At 37.2% G+C, this 15639-nt stretch overlaps 1 protein-coding gene across 6 annotated transcripts in view; it reads left to right on the top strand.

The window, feature by feature from the left end:
- Positions 1–15639, top strand: part of KIAA1217 (KIAA1217 ortholog) — a 231108-nt gene that overhangs the window by 156694 nt on the left and 58775 nt on the right. For all 6 annotated transcript variants that reach the window (XM_021533124.2, XM_077788523.1, XM_077788524.1 and 3 more), the window contains exon 5: positions 615–708. In XM_021533124.2, the coding sequence (XP_021388799.1) occupies positions 615–708 (94 nt within the window). The remainder of the gene's footprint in view (positions 1–614; positions 709–15639) is intronic.

The following is a 15639-nucleotide window of genomic DNA, read 5'->3' on the forward strand; positions in this document are numbered from 1 at the left end:
AGGCTTTTCATCTGAATTATTTCTGTGTAAGCCTTCATCAAAATTTTTGCTAATTTGTTTTTTCAATACTTTTTCCCATTAAAAACTGTCTTTATTATAGATAAAGTTTAGAGGAAGAATTTATCTACTACTGAATTCTTAGCTTTTGTGGATTTTTTCAGCTTTGTGAACCAGCTGATAATTAAAATTTCCTCATCACAGTTAGAAAGACTGCTTTTCTTTTGATATTCTTGCTTCTTAGAATAGTAAAAATTTATGTGGGCTGGGTGCACAATAAAACATGTAAATATTAACTAAATCCTTTTTGAGTGCTGTGCAAATGTTGAAGTTCTATTGTCTTCAAAGTGTTTTCACTCTATGGCAGGATCTTGAAAGAAACTTAACACTATCTAATTTTTATGGGTGTGGAGTTCTAGTGAAAGAATGATACTTCCCATGGGAAAGAGAATCAAAGTAGGCTTTTGTTTGTTTGTGTGTGTCTTAGTTATGGCATTTACATTTTTCTTATAGATCGACTGCAGACCTACTATGTTTGTCTGTTACCTGAAACTTTCAGGCAACACAGTAAATAAAACTTCTTTCATATGTTGTCATTGCTGATTCTTTAATTCCAGGAATATTCAAGACCGATCTTTCCTTAAAGTTTACAACAAAGACCCTGCACATGCATTTAATCACACTTCCAGAGCTGTAAATGGAGATATAAGGGTAAGTACTAATGATGCATTTCTACTCCTTTTTCCTCCAGCTTTTCTGCTAAATGTTCTAACTCTGAAATGTAGTATGTACTTAGCAATTCAGAAAATCTGGGCTATATGTATGGCACATATATAGAAAAGGGAATAAATAATGCTTGTTGCAATGTGTTTTAACTGCTTTTCTTGTTCCAATTATTTGCCATGGGCATTAACTGTTTTTTTGATTTTGTTTAAATGCACTAAAGCATGTGAAGCAAAACATATAATTTAATTATGTATTTTGTGAAAAAGACAGTACTCAGAGTTTTTACATCTTCCTATTCTGTGTTTGCAAACCCTTTACAGTGAAGTATGGTGTTAGTACACTTCAGCAAAGTTTCAGCAGGGATTGGTTTCCAGTCACTGAGCAACTGTACCTCACTTCAAGTCTACTGAAACTCTTTGTAAATGATGGTTTTGGATAGTAAATTCTGATAAATACTCATTGTGGTGTAAATAGTTTTGCCTTTTCTTACATTTTCTACTTGCACTCAAAAAGGATGAGTATATTTGTATTTTCAGGTGAATGTTTTGTATTAGGAAGCTACAGAGAATGTATTTGGAACATTTGATTTCTCTCTCTAACTGTGTTTGCCTTTTGCTGCACTGCTACCTCCCACCTTGGTGCCAAGAGGGCAGGAGATGCAGCTGTGGGACAGCTTCCACAATGTTACCTGTGCTGGTGTTGCAGTAGCAGGGGTGGTGGTGAGATTACACAACCTCATCTCCTCCCCACCCATCCTAGGTCTGTCCACAGGAAACAGTACAACCAAATTAACCCCTGGGGCCAGAAGAGAATGCCACTACTGTCCTACCTGCTTTGTGGCTTTTACATGAGCTCCAAAGCTGATTCAACTGTGCAGAAAATTTCCTGTGATTTCCTTAACTGTGTGTTTGCTACTTGTTTTCATTATCAATTCTGAGCATGTCTCTCTGCTTTATTACTAATCTTTTGTGTAAGTACTTCTTGTGTTTCAACAGTTTAAGGCCACAATATTTTAGAAATATTGAAATAATTTATTTACAGGCACTGTTCTCAACCGCCTCTCATTTATGCACTTCAGTTATAAAATGGTCCTTTGGATAGGTCAGAAATCTTAATTACTTGATTTTTCACACTGCTGCAAACACAACATGAGAAAAGAAATAGCTATGCTTCAAAGGGAAGATGTGATAGTTTTTTGTGCATTTTGTAACATGCTGAAATTCTTCAGTTCTAGTTATATTCCTGTGGCAGTAACTGGATGTATCTGATACATCTCATTCATATTCAAAAGCATGACATACTGTCACTATGCATTATGACATTAATGCTTGTAACTGTGGCTTTATAAAGTTATGTTATACTGCTCTTGTTCCATGTACAGTGGATGCTCAAGGATGCACTGTGGCTTTTATGTGTGTATTCTAGGCCTATTTGAAGGTGCTATTGTAGTTAACACATATTTCAAAGTAAAAATTACTTCTTTGGCTGTCTTCCAGGCATTTGGTGCCCAGCCGAGTTGTTTTGAACACAGGTGCTGCCTCTGTGCAAAAACTGCAATTATTTGAATTGCTTATTTTAAAATCCTATGTTGTACAACAGATATGCACATTCAACATCTCCTGATTATATCTGAGTTAGCACCTTTTGGCCATAACTATAAAACAGTGGTGACACAGTGACAACCTTTGCAGAGGTGATGTTTTCATGGCAGAATATTGTTTTTTACTTTACAGAAATGCAAAGAGGTTGCTGTGAAATTCCGTGCATCCAGCAAGAACTATTTTCTCATTTGGCTTTTGCTTTGCATTGGCAGATTTCTTGTCTTTCTGGTCTGAGAGGTGAAGTCAGAGCCAGGATGTTCATAGGGCCTTTGTGGAGAAACATGCAAAAAGTCTTCCCTTTGATCTGTGTGAACTTCTGCACTTCAAAGTTATGAGCATGGAAACAAATGATTTCTTCAGCTCAGAAATGCTGAAACCTGTTTTTCTAAGGATGTGTGTCTTTTGGTTGGGTTATTTCTTTTGCAGCAACATTTAGGTCCTATCTGAGGCTCTTCCCAAAGTCATGACACTCTCCAGTGTTCATCCTCTGGGCTCTAAAAAGTTGGAACCCACACTGCAGCCGTTTCTCTGTTTGGCAGAAGTACAGTAGGATCTTCTGTCAGATCACTAATTTGGCAAAATTTATAGGGGCATAGTAGTCTTTCTACTCATTGGTTAAATCTGGTTGAAATTTGCCTGGGGATTCACAGATTGTTAGTTCAGCAGAAAAAAAAAAACAAACCACCAATAGCCATATGGATTATTTATCCCTCTTTCCTTAGCAAACCAGAGTAAAGGAGGGGGAAATGTGAGGGTTCTAAGTGAAAAACATGTACATTTTATGTACTGCTATTGAAGAGTACCCATAAGATTGCAGAAAAACCTTTGCTTCTTAACTCTCCTTTTATGTTTGCATATCTTTGCATCAGGCTAATTGATGGTCATCAATTTCATATGATATATGAATGCTAAATTCACTACAGTGGGAAGGAGGGAGTGTGTGCTTGGCATCATGTTTAACTGTTTCAAAATACCTACAGAAAAGCAGCTGATTGTCAGACCATTGAAAAACAGTATTTAGAATATAATGAATTAGTCATTGTAAGTATATTTTTCCATGGTGATACTCTGAGTCTGGTTGTATCTCCTGTCATCTGTGAGTTAAACCTTTGTTTTTTGATGATGGGGAAAGTTTTGCCTTTACAGATTTTTCTATTGTTTGTCTTCTTGTCCCTTTGGAATGTTTATCCCTGGATTTGATGACATTCAGGCTTCTATTCACGTGTTTTATAATAATTTCCATGTAACTGGCTCAAAATAATCTAAGAAAATATTGTTAGCTGCCAGCTTGAACACCTGTTTTAACTACCAAACAGATGTTAGACCTGTATAAGAATTGGCAGTAACACTTAAAGTATTAAGTATTACCCATATGGACAAGAAGACTGTGGGATCTGTAACTTTCAGATCTTCTATTGAACCATTCGGGTTTTGTGTCCATTAATTCTGATTTTCCTGCTCTTTGTTTCATGCTTTTTTTCTGAGTGGGTTGTGTTTGAGAAAAGGGAATTGACAGAGGGTCCAAGCAGCTCTAAAGGAAAGTTTTTCTTGAAATCCTTCTGAGTGCCTTGCTTGCTTACTGGTCTTGGCCCTTTCCATCTCAAAGAGCATGGGCTGTTTGACAGGTCTGCCATGTTAAATGCTGCTAAGCAAGAAGCAGCCACATAGTGCTGTCTCACTGAATATTTGTGCTTGTGCTCTTCCTTTTTTATTTTTCCTTTCCCAAATGTACTCTGATAACCTGCAACAGCTGGGATTTTTTTTTTTTTTTGAAAAATATATCTTCACATTGCTGCCTTTCATTCATTTATTCTTTCACTTGAGCTGGTATCATTTCCAGCACTTTGTAGCTGTCTGTGCAACAGTACTTTCTTCCAACAAAACACTTCCTTACATCTTAGGAACAAATGTTTAGATGGTCTATTTTCCCCGTCATTGTTCTGAATTCCAGTGTAAATGCATGTACCCAGCCATGCTGCTCTGTGCCCATGGAATGGCCATTTGTGATTTGCATGGGTTGGCAGGGGAAGGGCCCAGGCTGGCACTCACTCAGCCATGGTGCATAGATTGAATGCCAGGAGATGGCTGTATGGAACTGACTGTGGGGTTTGATGTGCTGAGTGAATGGACACAGCTCCTTCCATCCTGGGCTGTTGAGCTGAAGAGATTCCCCCACTTAATGTGCACAGCATATTTTCTGTCCTCATTCTCTACACCCTCCTTTCCTGGAGTGGCTAAAGGCTAAAGAAACTGAAGTTACAATCTCCCCCTCTGTTATAGAAACTAGTCAGTGTTTCTGGTGGCACAGCTGGATACTAATAATGTTGGCTTATGCAGTGGTTTGTTTTGGGCTTCACCTACCAGCCAATTTTGAGAACTGGGAAGGAATTTTACGTCATAAAAACTTGTGGCTATTTTGCTTGGCAGTCTTCTTCTTCCCATCCACCTGCCCTAAAGTCTGTGAGGTACACATTATTTTGAAGTGTCCTAGACCTACCATGGTTTTACTTAATTGTCTGACTCGCATAAGATCTCTGCTGGGTGAGGTCAGAATATCCAAAGAATACTTGTTGTGGCTGTTGTTGTATTGAGGTATGCTTTTGAGATGTTTTGGATTTTTTTTTTTTTTTTTTTTTTTTTTTTTTTTTTTTTTTTTTGAGACCGTTTCTCCGAGAAAGAACAATTAGGGCAGGTTGAGTCAGAGCTGGGTTGGGGCAGTGCAGAGTACCTGGAAATTCCACGTTTTGTGGGAGTTAGAGTGGCAAAAAGATGGTAATGTTCCTGACAGCAGTGGGGTGTTTTGGCTGCCACAGTGAGAGGAGTTGAGTTGTATAGGAAAATGAGACAGACATTTGTTAAGTTGTGTAAACTTGTGATAAATAGCTTTTATTATTGAAACTGCACACCTCCAACTTTTCATTTTTCTCCTGAAAGTGATTGGTTAGTAGGCTGCCAATATTTTAGCTCTTTAGAGCTAGATACAATGTGTGAACTTAAAAATACCCTACAAGTACTAGAAACCTTCAAACAACTGCCCAAGAATTTAAGGCTTCCAAGGAGGCTAAAATTCAGTGTTGTTTTGCAGAAAAGATAGAGAAATAATAAAAGCAGAACAAGTCTTCTGTCTTCTTAAGGTACCTGTAAACATACATCCAGCATCTTCATAGGATAGCTTCTGATCATAACATCAATAAACATAAAAGTTGCAAATGCTGCCACAGTTATATCTTTACATTGCATACTGCAGCTGAAAAAAAAGAGCTCTTTGCATTACATAGAGGTATTTAGAACAAAAGTATTTATTGGAAAATAATTCAAGCAATAAATTGGGTGTATGCATTTTAGCGCTAGGATGCCTATAGGGCAGTATTTATATAAGTTGCCTTGTGTTTACCTTACTGATCCTATTACTATAAAACTTTGTTTCCTTTGGGGAAAAAAGGAAAAAAAAAAACCAAAATGAAAAGGCAATTGCTAATACCTCTATTATCTGATAGAGACCTTCCAAATGATACAAATCTCATCTCTCCTGCTGTTTTGCTGTCTGCTTTTTCTAATGCTCTTTTTGTCATTGAGAGGTTATGACAACATAAGCCATATTGTATTTATAAACATCACGTGTTTCCTTGATATGACTTGTGGTGTCTGCCAAACAGAACACATGGAAGAAACATTTCTCATTAGCTCAGCATTGGTTTTGGTTATGCTGATTTCCGGGACAGGAAAAATGCCTTCCTTACTCAGATTTTACTTTCATACAGTGGAAAGAAAGCCTCTGAGTGTCCCTGAAATCTCTTGAGCAGAGACGCTGCAGCTTTTTTAGGCCACATACTTTTTCTGACGAAAAGAGAAAAAGCAGTTTATTTTAAAGAGCAGATGTAATGGCACATATTGCTGAAACTAATTCTGAATTAAAATACCTGCCAAAGTCATCTAGAGACAGAACTCACCAAGAGATGTAAGGTAAGGTGATGCTTATAAATAATTAAGGTTATATAATTCCTTTTTTCTTTTTTTATTTTCCAAACTAAAATATATTTCAGCTTAACTGGGAATTTCAGTTAGAACAATGAAAACAGTTTCTTCTTCCTTCAGCTGTGTGAGGAAAATAAATATTTAATTGCTCTTTAAACCACCAACCTCTACTCTTAGATTTTATGTCTGTTTTCAAACTTACATATTGGTCATGAACAGTTATCTTCCTACTTGCTGTTACAAATCTTGCTTACATCTGAACAAAATTTATAAAAGAAGTCTCTGATGTTCTGGATTTTCTTTTTACTGATATGGATTTTAGTACTTTTGCTTTGAGTGGGTTTTCAGTAGTTACCAATTATTTATGCAATTACAGACCTGCAGATACTGAGGAGTACCTGGATCAAATCAGTCTGTGATGAAAGACTGTAATGTACCTGCTCTCTTTCATGTGTCCTTTGATACACAATACCTACTGCTGTGCAATGCCTAAATTAGTGAGAAAAAGGATAGAATTATAAGGAAAAAAATATTATTTTTATTTTAGCTACACATAAAACAATATATTAATCTCAAATGTTTTCTAGCCCAAAACTGTTTTGTTTGAAGATACAGATCCTGTGTAACAGTTGGATGAATACTTCACTGTGGCCTTTTTAATATGATGGTTTTATGCTTTAGTGTATTTTATTTATTTCACAAACATTAGGAATTGTATTATATGTATGTATAGGGAGTATATGTGTGCATAAGGAATACAACCTTGTAGATACTATTACTATACCAACATTTTAAAATATACTTTTTAGGGTTTCTTTAATTTTCAAATAATGAGGATGAATTTTAAGTTTATATGAAACTGCCATTGAAAGAACGTGTCACATTCTTGATATAAAACTCTTCAAAGAACATGAGTTTGCCACACCCATGCAATGATCACCCAATTAGTCTGAGAGGAGTGTCATATGGTAGATATCACAAACCAGTTACCTGGAAACTTGTAGAGAGTGGAATTTTTATGGGGAGGGTTCTTTATTTCCGACTAACAGGCCTCTATTCAAGCTGATCTGCCTTTGATGTTGAGGTTTGCTGAGAACTTGCCCTGCAGCTGATGAAGTTACCCACAGACAACATATTATCTTTTTTGGGTGAAGGACTTTCCAGCCCTTCATTAAAACTACAAATTTTATCTCTTGTACATCTGAGGTTCTCAGGCAGATTTTGTTGCCTTCAGTGAGAGCTTGCCCTGAAGAAAAACATAAGGATTGGATTTGAGTCCATTTTTTATTGTCTTCTAGTTTCTGGTTTTATTCTTACTCCACCTCTTTTTACATAATGTTTCCTTCTGCCAATTCTTTAGAAGTTTTGCTCTTTTTTTTCCCCCTGCTTTCCTTGCTTTTAGTAGAACAGTTTACACTAATTTGACTGCTTACTTGAAATTCCTAAATACTTGACAGAGTCAGATGTTGCCAGAGCTCCCTAAACACATTGATAGATGATAAAAATGCTCATGGCTGTGACCTCCCTTATGAGGAGGGGAAATCCTTCTTTACCTCCTTTGTAAACCAGGTAGCTTATCTGAATTGCAGGAGTCATGCAAGTCAAAGTCCAGTCAAGTTTTATGACTTCCAGGTAGCTTTCCAAATGAGCTGTTACTTGACCAGGGGTTAAAAATCACTTTTTGAAGGTGGGCATTTTGCTACCACAGTTCCCAGAATCAAAGTGAAGTTAGCAATAATATTTCTTCTTCAAAAAAGCCATTCTTCTTTTCATGCAGGACCTTAGATTTTCCAGTAAGTTTTTCACAAGTCCAGAATGTGTTAGTTCGTGATTGTGTCTCAGATTCTTTGCTTTCCACTGAGTTTTTACTTCAGTATATTATTAGTCATTAGGCTTATGAATACTAAAGAGAATTAATTATGTCCCTATCTTCCTTTTAACAAAGAGGAGTAAACCATTACCTGGTATTTAAGAGAACACAGTTATACATCTGAGGATCTTGATTCTTCTCCATGCTGGATTGTACTTTTTCTAATAAGGGCTCTGGAAAACTAATCACTCTTCTGAAAATATGAGCAGTAAAAATATCTTTCCTTGGATACAGGTTAAGATCTGGGGTTAAAAAAAGCCTCAGCTGGCAAAAGCAAGACAGTTGCAAATATCAGCACGCAGTAGGACTCCATGAGAAATGATGTGATGCTGAAATTATTTTTTGTCTGAATATATGTCTTTCTTACATCATTGCAAATTTGAACTCCATGTGACTAAGTGAAAAGACTGAGTGGGTGTGTTGGGTAAAGGCCTAGTCTGTATCACTTAATATTTGCTATAGATAGCTTGACCTTTGGATAAACTAGATTGTTTACTTCAGCCATGCTGACCAATTTGGATATATTTGGGACAGAAGGAAGTAAAAGGAAAAGAAAATGTAGGATTCAAACAGTGTAGGAAGAAGTTTGTGGTCTAAGACTCTTAGTTTATGCACTGATAGCACTTCTGCCATTTCAAAAGACATAAAACTGCAAGTGCTGTTTGACCTTATGGCTGTGAGCTGTGGTGTGGCTTAGATACTTGAATTGTAAAATCCAGTTGAATGCAAGATTTTTTTGTTACCATTTCTCTTGCCAATAGTGCTGACTCCAAAACTCAGCACAGCAACTTATTTTTTCTGATTTTCTATATCCTTATATTGGAAGAAACAGGTGTAAATATGCTGCCTGTCTCTTTTGACTATTAGTTCTGTTTTATAATATTTCTATAATATTTACATTCTAGCCCATTTTGTAAATCTGTAATAGGAATTGTATTTTGACTCAGTTGTTTGGTAATGTAAGATGAGATCAAGGGTTACACTTTCTTTATGTTCATTTCACTTTATCAAGTTGTTCAGTTTTAGTTGTCTTCAATGCAATGAGAAGAGATATAAATATGGAACAAAAATAAGAGTGGAATTAGTACAGGGAGTCAGAAAGCCATGCATTTATTTAGATTTATGAGTGCAGTTACTAAAAGTATTTTTCTTTTAAATAGCAGAAATCTGATATACAGCATATTTAAACCAAATAAAAATGCTGATCTCCACCAGAACTGTACATCTTTGAAATTATTCCTTTTTTGGGAAAAAAAGAGATGACCCCATCAGTTCTGTGGTGCCCTAAGGAAATGCTGAAATAGGGATTGGTCTGAAGGGTTTGGCTCCCTGCTTTAGTGGTGGTTGTCTATGTTATGTACACGGTGTCCCTCATCTCTTCAAAGCAAATGGGGAGGGAGGAGGAAATGCTTTCTGCATTTTCATGAATTACATGTCTCTGTTTGTTCTCAGAAAATTCTACCATAAAAAGCATCAGTGGAAAATCAGAAGAAAGGAGCAGTTGGTTTGAAAGCAAAGGCAACAATTGGTTTGAATGCAGCATTAGTTATGAGGGTTGTCATAATGTTAACTTTAGAAAAATAGATCAGTAACAGCTTTTATACATTCAGTCCAAACAATCTGAATAGCTTATGGGATGGGTGGGCCATGCTATACTGATGAGATAAATGTGGATATTGGCAAACCAATGATGTAATTATGTAAATCCGACCTTTTTAGGATTGAAATGTGTTATGTTTTAGTGTGTTTATATTTTTGTCATTTATGATAACACCCTGAAAAATCTTGGCTGAAATGCCAAGAGGTTTCTTAGTGCACTCACCATTCTGTCTGCATAGCACATGAAGGAAGCATAGGAAAATAAAGCATGAGAAATTTATTAACTTTTCTCTGCTTAATTGGATAATCTAAACATTTTTTTTAACTCTCACATTTCATTTGTTCATAGGAAATTAAATACATAAATAGGCAGAAATGAGTGCCTGTTAAGTGATCTGGGAGTTTGTCTTGCCAATCAGGAGTAAAGCACTACAGACTTCTAGAAGGGAGATAGCTCAAGTGATGAAATGCTGCTGGGGAAATAAACTTCCACTCAGAGGAACTGTGATTTCAGACAGGCCAATGCAAAATGTGCTGCATCTCATTCATCTTTTTGCTCACTTTTCCTAAAGTGTGGCTAGACTGGAAGCTCTCATGGGATGGCTCTGGGTCAGGCTCCAAGTGGCCTTATACTCCATTCCCTTCCAAGCAGAATTCAGCCAGTGTGTTGTCAAGTTTTCTCACTGACACTTAATCTGTGACAGCAGGTTCAGTACAGGTACAACCAGGCTTGTCCAAATACAGAGCCCATTCCTTGAGCTGTGTTTAAGATGAAGCATGTTGTAAGCTCACCATTTTATGGGAAGAAGAGTGATACTGCTTTCTTCTTATTTTTTTGTTTGCTTCTTGTTTTACCTGAAAAAAAGGTGACCTCAGTTTAGGAATGGGAAGGGCCATTGAACATTGTGATGGCCAAAGAGCTCTTGATGTGCAGGTGTTCTTGGGGTCATAAGTCTGTCTGGTCAGGAGATTGATAACACAATAGAATTGCTAAAGGAAAAAGTTTTTTTAGAAGGGCTGCATGCACATGTGCATGTATCTGACATGTCCCATCACTTGTCAGAGCTTGGTGTTGGTTCAATCAAACCAGAACTTCTGTTGTCCCCCACTAACAAACAGACACGTACAGAGGGCAGGAGCCAGCTCAGCACGCAGTCCCACTGCATGGGCTGTCTCAGAGATGAGATGCTGCATTAAAGCCTCACAAGCTGTTATTTCTTGCACTGTTTGAGGGAGATAAAGCTGTTTGGAATCTTAATTACATCTTCAGTGGTAATGGCTGAATTAAATGTTGGGTTTCAAAAGCCATTTGTAGCTTTAAAGTGCATCTCAGATATATTTGTTTTGAATATGAGAGTGGATTGCAAAGGTTGATGGTCTTGCCTTCTTTGCCCATGTCCTCAAGTATTTATGGGTCACTCCAGCTGGCATTTACCTGAAGTGCTCTGCTCACTTCTTGTCTAAAAACTACCCTCATGTTCTGACCACATCTGCCAAAAAACCCATGAAACATCAGAATATTAAACTAAATAAGTTTATGTTGGATGTTCTTCTTCCTTGTCCCTCTTCTCCTTTCTTGTTCTCTCCCTCTCCCTACCATTCCTACTATGCTAGGCTACTATTAGCATTGAAATAACAAGAATTAATGCCAAATCTTCTAGCATTGAAGAAAAGTTGCATTAATTCATGTTTTTCCACTTATTCTGTTTGTCTCTTTTTGTTGACTTTTTCTTCATATGCTAGTCTCTTTAACTCCTCTTTTTCTCATTAATTCCACTCTTCCCAGCTTAAGTCTCTTTTTTTGTGTCTTTTTTTATTTATTATCCTTTTCTTGTTTTCCTATTAATTTTTCAGCACTCCATCTCCAATATTACTCTCTTTCATCTTTCACAAACTCCTATTTACTATGCTTCAGACTGTCTCATTCCCTTTTTGTTTTGTCTTTTTTCCTTTCTTCTGTACTTCTTCACTGAGAATTTCCTATTACCTTTCCACATAATACTTCTTTACCTCCTGTCTCTCTTTCCTGTTTCAGGGAATCACAGAGTCATTTAGGTTGGAAAAGATCTTTAAGGTCATCAGTTCAAGTCATGAGTTAAGTGTTAGTAAAATACCTGCAACATATTACTTGCTTATTTTTATTAATATTTCTGCATTACCTATGAACTAAGAAGGGAACATTTCACGCCTTAAAAAGTGAGAAAGTTTAAGCATAAATAAGTGTACTAAAGGTACATTTAAAAAGTTAGAAAGTTTAAGCATAAATAAGTGTACTAAAGGTAGGACAGAAGAAGAGGAAAATGAAGATCCTTCCATATTGCTCTGCTGAGAAATAAATAATGTTTATTGTCAATTTCAGGAGAGAGATGCTTAATTGTTAGTTCAATAAAACAGGAACCACAGGTGGAGTTGGATTTTCCAAGACAGATCACAGCAATGTGCATTGCATGGACCAGCAAGCAGCAGACGGAATGAAGCCGTCATTGTCCTTGGTAGTTATAGGATCTCAGCTTTCTTATAAAGAAGGAAAAAAAAAAAAAAAAAAGGAAAAAAGTAGGATGAGAAACAGAACTGAAAGTGAGCTAAATGAAAAAGACATATGGGCTATATTCACTATAAAGAATTTAAAAAAAAAATCTAATCCTTATAAGATCAGTGTAGAAATTGCTGCCCACTGCAGTCAGTGGTGAGAGGCTGGAAATGCAAAAGGGCAGCTTGTCCCACCCAGCTCCAGTGGAATGAGCTGACTCTGGAGGATGTCTGGCTGACTTTGTTTTAATGAAACATTAGGTGAGACAAATCCTCAATCTGGAGCAATTACTATTGCTTCTTGATTTTCTGAGAGGTGCTTAATGCATATATGTCTGTGATACATGCTGTGATACTTTCCCATTGCTAGGAAAATGTTCTTGCTTAAATCAGGACAGAAACAAGGGGGAAGCATGAGGTTTGAATTACAGGGTTGAGAGACAGACTGCAGACCTGACGTAATAGTTCAGTTTTGCAGAACCTTCTTCATGCAACTCCAGGAAGAGTTGGCTATATTTGTTCTAGTAAACTTAAAAAAAAAAATAATTGAGAGGCCTATAGAGATTCCAGCAGATGACTTCCCACTTTTGTTTGCCTTTAACTTTTTTAATCTCTAAAAAAATCAAAAATTTCAGATTATACTTATTATACTGGCTTGCCATCACCAAAGGATAGGCCAAAAATTTACTACTTTTATGCAAAACATATATGCATGTGTGTATACATAATGCTAATACACAGGTTACAAGACAACGCTGTTCTCTTGGGAGCTCAGATGCTCATCTGTGGGCTGGTTCAAAGGCTTTGTGCACAGGCTGGTCCACGCTGCAAGCTCCAGGTGCTCTAGTGAGAGGCAGCTTTGCCAGCAGTGAAGCTGTTGAGCTTCCTGTCCCCTTTATAGTGGTGCATTCTAGCCAGTAGTAATGTGCTTTTTAGCGTGAGAGGACTTTTTGTTTGTTTGTTTGCATGTATGTTTTAAGAACTAGGGAGTTTGAAATAAGTATAAGAGAATTTTATGGTATTTGTGTTTACTCCAAGGCAGATCTGTTTCACTGCATTCCAAGAATCAGTAAACAGAGGGAGTACAAACAATATGTATGTTTAGGAGAAGATAGTGTGGTCTGTACATAATCTCAAATCCAGTATGTGTTAGGCAGCCAAAACTGTTCTGTTCCCTCCCTGTTTGTTTAGCTTGGTCTCTCAAATTCAAAGAGCTTCTGTAGGATTTTCAGTCTTCAAAGAAACACCACACACATCCTTGTAGGTATAAACATGGGCAGTGGGCTGGTGTGAAAAAGTCAAGGCCAATTGGAAAGAGTTTTTCGGGGTCATAGAGAGCAGAGTGGAGTGCAGTGGCAGCAGCACAGCCTGGCTGGGTACCGGTGCATGTCGCTTGGGTGACTTTGGAGCAACTCAGGAGCTGTGTTCTGTTCCCTTGTTTTTGTCATGGGGAAGCAACTGAGATTAAGATCAGGATGAGGTAAGAACATTTTTTGCTTCTCTGCTGAGTGTTTGGAGGCAAAGCTAAGCATCACTCTCCTTTCATAGAAGAAATTAAACTTTTCATGGTGCCACCCTAAGCAGAGAAGAAAGATGCTGATAGCAGTTCCCCAGCTGCCTCCATGAGTCTTGTGTCCAGAGCCCCCAGTTAGGACATCCTGCAGACAACTCCACAGATTGGTCTTTGTCATCTCAGAATGTTGGTTTCTTGGCTCAAAATTAGAAGCTGGGTGGGCAATAGGACTGGTGAGGTGGCATGAGACCTTCCTTGGCAAAAAAACCCCCAAATCTCAAAACCCTAATCCACATCCAAAATCCTAACCCCAAACCCCCAAATACAGGAGAAAATAAGCTTTCTTTGTAATTCAGCCCTAAAAGCTGTCATCAGCAAACTGTCTTTTCATTTGGATTCTGCTGGACTAAGCTAACTTGTTGAATTTAAGCAAAACCCCATTGACTCCATCACAAACTTTGCTCTGGAGTGCTGAGAACAAGAAGTCTTGAGTTAGTGACCACCAACCACTGGAAGTGCTTCCCTGTTTTCTGTCAAGGAAATTGTTGTTTACAACGCCATAAGGCATTAACTACTTAATTATTTCCATCCATGAAAGTAGTATTAAAGGGAAAAGGAGTTATCAGGAGCAGAAAGAACTTTGATCAACAGTCAAGCAATAAGTTATGTCTATGCCAAATGTGTATGCCCCATAGCACTCTTCAGAATATTCTCTGGCTTTATAATTGTGTGTTCTACTGATGTTTAGCCTCTAACAATTTTTCTGCTTCAAAATGAGGGAAAGAAGCAAAAAATAAATTGATGTGATGAGCAAATTGATGAAAAAGTTCAACAGACTAACATTGTTAATGATTTAGAAGAAAGGAGGATGACTGGCATTATAGGTCTGTGGTGACTTGAGCCCATTGTTAATATAGACATTAACATTGGTTTTAAAGTCTGAAATTAACCTAAACTTCCAGGCTTGGTCTCAGTGAAACATAGGGTGTTGTGCCTCTTAGGGGCATGCCCTTGGTATACACAGGGACTTGAACTGAAAAGAAGTTCTTGTTCTGTACAGTACTTTATAAAGAAATATATGGCAAGTAATTGTACATAGGATAATACATGGCAAGCTAGATATTGCTTGAGGGCTCTGATAAAGTAATTTAAATGGAAAGTGATGCTTGAATTGTTTGTATGCATTATTAGAACCTACAAATTAAATTACAGCCTTGGTAATGATGTAACTGCAATACTTATGACGGTGTGCCTGATATATTATAAAATTAAAAGCAGATTAATTCATCTTATGAAAATATTTTTGTATGCATCAGACATACATGAATATCATGTCATGTGTATGGAGAGCTAGTTATATCCTTGTCTGATGTTCTGGGATATACTTTGTCATGCTAGAGTCCAATTACTGAAAATGTGCAGCCTACCAGCTTGCAATTCATTGCAGGGGATCTTAGGAAAATACATCTTTTTTATCCTGCATGTTAGCATAATAATTTCTCACTTCAGGTTTGCTAGCCTGTAAGGAAGAACACAGATAGAAGAATATTCTCTGCAACTGCTGAAAAGCATATGTGGCAATAAAGTGTTCTAGGATAATTTGCTTGGTTTTTTACTCTTGATGTTTCTGAGTCTGGTTGGTCTGCCAACCTAAGCAGCTTTTTAACTAGGTCAAATATATACATCCATTCATTAAAAGGGGATGCTTGACTGGTTAGTTAAACCTGCCAAATATAAACCAGATGCCTGAATGGTAAATACTGCTTTACCCCTACACTGCAAGAAACAAGCCTTGACTGATTGAATTTGAAATAAAAATAAATAGGTTT

Source organism: Lonchura striata, chromosome 1, assembly GCF_046129695.1.
Source record: "Lonchura striata isolate bLonStr1 chromosome 1, bLonStr1.mat, whole genome shotgun sequence".
NCBI lineage: Eukaryota > Metazoa > Chordata > Aves > Passeriformes > Estrildidae > Lonchura > Lonchura striata.